The following is a 5,240-nucleotide window of genomic DNA, read 5'->3' on the forward strand; positions in this document are numbered from 1 at the left end:
TATTTATCATTTCCTTTTAAAAATATGCATTTTAGAGGGATATGTTTTAAAATCACGTATTCTTTTAGTAGATAAGGAATTTACGGGGAAAATTATACGCCGTACAAAAAACCCACGAAGTACAAGCATACAACCTTATTTTCTTTTTTGGGAAGGACAAGCACAAACTTGTTCAGTTAGTAGATTATACAACCAGTTGTATACGGTTGTATGGTGTAGAATCAGAGCTATGTAGTAAAGTTTTCGAGTTTTATTAAAAAGAATCTGAGCTGTGCTTTAAAGTTTTTGAACTCACACTTAAACATAAGAAAAAATAAACTATTACAAAACTCAATAAAATTGCACATAAGCTCGGATTAATGTATAGGGTTGTACAATGCTTATTATACAACTGGTTGTATAGTAATATTTGTGAAACTTGTGCATTATATTCCTCACACTTTGTGTTAACGTCACTTTCACATAATCTCACTCACTTTAATGGCGATTACGAAACCTTCATTTTTATTTAATTCATTTTCTTCTGTTGACATTTTCACATTACCCCTTTCCTTGTATTTGTCTTCTCTTCTGCACGTTTTACTCCCACTTTTACTTTATTTTCAGTTTAATTTCTTTCATTGTAACTCAATTCATCTCATTTATTTCTGTATTAATCAAGGTTTGTTCATCTTTTCTATATGACTTCATTCATCAATTCCAATCTTTTGTCACTTGTTAGTATGTAATTACTTCAATTTCAATCTTGGTTATCTGAATTTGTTTTAATGTAACAGTTGTTTAGTCCCTTGTTGGATTTTGTATAATTTACGTCTTTTTATGTGTAATGCGATAGGCAAATCGTGGACAATAGGTCCCACGTTCGAATCCCTATCCCCATAGATTGTAATGCCTTTGTATCTCATTTGACACCGTGCAGTAGTATATTTAGACCTCCTTAGACAATGCTTAGGCAAGATTGGAATAGTGGTTTTTGGGTAAAGAGAGACAATTTTGATATTGACAGGTTTTTGAATTTTTGATCCTTACATATGTGGGAGTTGATCCTATGAGATGACATTTCGAGACGTAATTGTCATGATGGGTCATTGGCATTTCTAGACGCGATAATGTTGTATACATCTGACCCCTACATTGTTTTAAATGGGAGCGCTTAAGACACGATAATGTAGTTGTTTGTTGAATATAATAGTTGGAAAGGTTTGATGTTTTTACATGTCAAAGTGGGTTAATTGCTAATTTCATCATATATAAGAACATGAATGCGAGTTGAGGTTAATATTATAAGTAAAAAAAGAAAAAGTAAAGACAAAATTCAGTTGTATTCCAACTGAGTACAGCCTAATGATTCCTAGATGACTTGTTTTCCTGATTGTGACATGTTCTGGGTCTCAACTTTCTTAGTCAATTTAATAATCTGTATGAAATTATGCTGCCACTTGTTAATCATGTTCTATAATGGAATGAATCAACGGTGGATTATTTTATTAAGTATGATAGGAGAAACCCAGATCCAGAATTTTATTATTTTAATTGGGTATATATTATTTTGAATGTTATAGATCAAAGGTGGGATTTTGGAACTTCATTCTGCAATAGAGAGCTTAGAGACTTAGTCATTTTTCCGATATTCGTGCTGGCTGCTTGAGCGAAAATTTTTAGCTTTTTCCTATTAGTCAATCATATACAACAATTCATCACATTTCATTTCGGGTTTTTAGCTGAATTCAGCTAGTGGTGAGGATATGTCAGTTGTTTTTGATCAAGTTAAGGTTTGTTCATATCTTGCATTGCATTCAGTCTGATACTCTAGGATTTTGTGCAGGAGGAATTTGTGGGAGAATTTTGAGAAATTCTTGCAGGGCAGTCTATCTGGTAGTTTTTGAGTCTAGATAGACAGACGGGTGACGGGAAAGCTGTTGGTTGCGCGCAGCATCTAATCATGTCTTCCCCAAGTAAGGCCGACCGGAAAGCTGTTCTCGATTTGGGGGCATGGGGGTTCAACATTGTCACTTCTGTTGGGATCATTATTGTCAACAAGGCCTTGATGCAAACACATGGCTTTACTTTTGGTGAGTTTCCACTTTTTGGTCATGATGCTCTTTACCGTCATATGTAGTGGTTTATTGCAAATTTGCAATGTTCAATGTTGTTGCTCAATTATTGCTTGATTTGCTAATTCTTCTCTGCAATTGTAGTCCGTTAATGTTGTATATTAATTCACTGAAAGATAAGATTGATTCTTCAGTGGACATTATAGTTATTTAAGAGCGATCTATTGCAATCTCGTTGCTCAATTGTCACTTAATTTGGAAATCCTTTTATCTATATTTACACCATTGAGACTGCGTATTGGTATTTACAATGGTTATTTGCTTGGCTTTCCCTATAGAAATCATCTCACAAAATCTCATTTAAAACGGTCTCATGATGAAACGATGTTACCAAGCAGCCCGAATGTGAGTCGTGTGAGGAAGTCAGGTCAACCTGCACAAATAACAAGAAAGTGCTGATTATAACTAATTAGGCATGTGTAGATTTACTATTGTATAGAATAAGGTAATGTTTGACTTTGTGCTATAATTTTGGATGGATTTGGAGATGATGGTGAAAGACCAACGGAGGCGGCTAAGTCACAGTAGTCACAATACAGGCTTTACCTACCTAACCGGGTGGGGCCGTGTGGGGACTTTTCTCATCTGGATCAGCTGGGGCAATGAATAGGGTTTTCCTTGATGGACATGAAAAGGATAATTTCTTTAAGATATTCCGATATTTTGTTGAATATATGTGGTTTTTCGTTCTCGTTTATTACTACCTTTAGCCTCAAAGCTCTTCTGCTTGCACTTATGGAACTTACTGAACTACTTCTAACAAGCTTATTAATTAAGTTTGATGGGATCAGGGGAAAAGACAGTACGAAAGGAAATTCAAGTTCTTTGGCAGGAATTTAGTTTTGTATCTTCACGTGCATCGAATTTTATCACAATAGTGAAACTATGAAACATAAATTTATTATGATAATGAAAGTCTGTATCTATTTTTTATATACATATACTAGTAGGATATCAGATGTCTCATTTAAGTTTTTTGAGTATTGATTTTCTGAGAAGTCACTAAGTCAGCTTAACCGTGGCATCTTGCATCAACCCCTGGATCTTTTATGAGACTTGCATCTTACAAAAGAAGCATCATGAACTAGAAAGGTTTCTGATTTAGGAATTATTCGGTTAACTCTTAGGTTGACAGTTAGCAAATCGTCTTCGAAATTTTAGGAATTACATGGCAGCGCGTGTATTTCCTGTATGGAAATTAGTCTCATTTGGGCAGAGCACTAAAGAGCTGTTAAGGCGGGTTGATTTCTAGTCGGGTCAAAATATGAGTCGGGTTTATCTTCATTTTACCACTATGTTCAAATGCTGAAAATTGTTTATTTGTTGTTTTGCAGCTACAACATTGACCGGACTCCATTTTGCAACAACCACTTTGATGACTATCATGTTCCGATGGCTAGGATACATCCAGCCATCGCAACTACCATTTTCAGAAATCGTAAAATTTGTATTTTTTGCAAACTTTTCAATTGTGGGGATGAACGTGAGTCTAATGTGGAATTCTGTGGGATTTTATCAGGTCAGTTAAGTCGTCACAAAATTAAATTACCATCACATTGCCATGTCAGAATAGTCGATCTTAAAAGTAATACTTTTTTCATCTCGTCTTTCAGATTGCAAAGCTGAGTATGATCCCTGTATCTTGTTTCTTGGAAATAGTGTTGGACAAAGTTCGATACTCCAGGGATACAAAGCTGAGCATCCTATTAGTCCTTTTAGGGGTCGGAGTTTGCACTGTCACTGATGTTTCCGTCAACGCCAAGGGTTTTATTGCCGCTTTTGTTGCGGTTTGGAGCACGGCTTTGCAACAATATGTAAGTTTTAGAAAAAAAAAAATCTAATTATTTGATGTAGGTCTTAGATGAGACAGTGTTGCATGTGAAACAGTTAAATACTTCAATATCCTCCTTCAATTATACAAGTAATGGCTATACAAAACCTGAAGAACGTCTCATAAATAAAAATTGTGTTTTTATTTGTTTTTCCATTTGTAAAGTTCCACTGTTGTCTACAGTATGTACATTATCTGCAACGGAAGTACAACATCGGGTCGTTCAACCTTTTAGGCCGGACTGCTCCGGTTCAGGCTGCTTCCTTGCTGGTTGTAGGACCCTTTATGGATTATTGGCTTACTAGCAAGAGGGTTGATGCTTATGATTACACTTCGGTAGCTTTGGTAAGTACTCTATTGCAATATGATGAAATGAGTCTTCTTATTCCCCTTGTTTGGTTTTCGTATTTTGCCAGATTTGTAAGAGACTGTCGTACATTTTTCTGTACTTCTTTACTCTCTAGGCTAAAGGTCATCTGAGACTTCAGTATTAAACGTTAAGTTGTAAATCATGCTGTCAATCACTTACCGGCATCTAATTAACCTGTTCTCTTGGCATGCAGTTCTTTTTAATCCTCTCCTGCACCATCGCAATAGGCACAAACCTTAGTCAGTTCATCTGCATTGGTAGATTCTCGGCAGTGACTTTCCAAGTTCTGGGCCACATGAAGACCATTCTCGTTCTAATCCTTGGATTTACCTTCTTTGGGAAAGAGGGTCTTAATTGGCACGTTGTTCTAGGCATGATTATCGCAATCTGCGGGATGGTATGGTACGGCAATGCTTCTTCCAAGCCCGGAGGAAAAGAACGTTGGACTCCACCCGTGTCCGACGTCAAGTCGCAAGATTTGGACAAATTATTACACTCCAATGAGCCTAATGACAAGGTCTAAAGTTTCATTGAGATTAATTTTCTTCATCTTATAGTTTTCCAATTTTCCAATTTTCCAATTTTCCTGAATTTATTTAATAGTGAACAACAGATACAATTATATATACCAATGATTCCATGAATACCACACCATTGTTTTGTCTAGTGAATCTGAATTCCTAGAACAGTGAACTGATGAGCTCTCTCTGTTTCCTTGGTGGTGTTGCAAAGTTGTTCTGGAAGTACTCATTTATTTTTTTGGTTCTATATTTACAGCTATTCTTAGGAAAGTGATTTGTGACATCTCACAATCACCTCCCCTTTTTTGACATTATTTTTAACCAGTTGTGAGACGTCACTAGCTTGTGGCGCCTCACAAATGAGAATTTGTGCTATATTTATCAGGGATTCTTACAGAATATCT

General features: G+C 35.9%; 1 protein-coding gene across 1 annotated transcript; it reads left to right on the forward strand.

Moving 5' to 3' along the window:
* Nucleotides 1-460: 460 nt before the first annotated feature.
* Nucleotides 461-5,012, forward strand: LOC141586849 (UDP-rhamnose/UDP-galactose transporter 4-like). Its single transcript, XM_074408244.1, has 6 exons — nucleotides 461-661; nucleotides 1,826-2,072; nucleotides 3,449-3,633; nucleotides 3,728-3,928; nucleotides 4,129-4,290; nucleotides 4,509-5,012. Exons 2-6 carry the CDS (start codon nucleotides 1,943-1,945, stop codon nucleotides 4,836-4,838), a joined length of 1,008 nt encoding a protein of 335 aa, XP_074264345.1. The 5' UTR covers nucleotides 461-661; nucleotides 1,826-1,942; the 3' UTR covers nucleotides 4,839-5,012.
* Nucleotides 5,013-5,240: the final 228 nt, after the last annotated feature.

This window comes from Silene latifolia, chromosome 6 (genome assembly GCF_048544455.1).
Source record: "Silene latifolia isolate original U9 population chromosome 6, ASM4854445v1, whole genome shotgun sequence".
Taxonomy (NCBI): Eukaryota; Viridiplantae; Streptophyta; class Magnoliopsida; order Caryophyllales; family Caryophyllaceae; genus Silene; species Silene latifolia.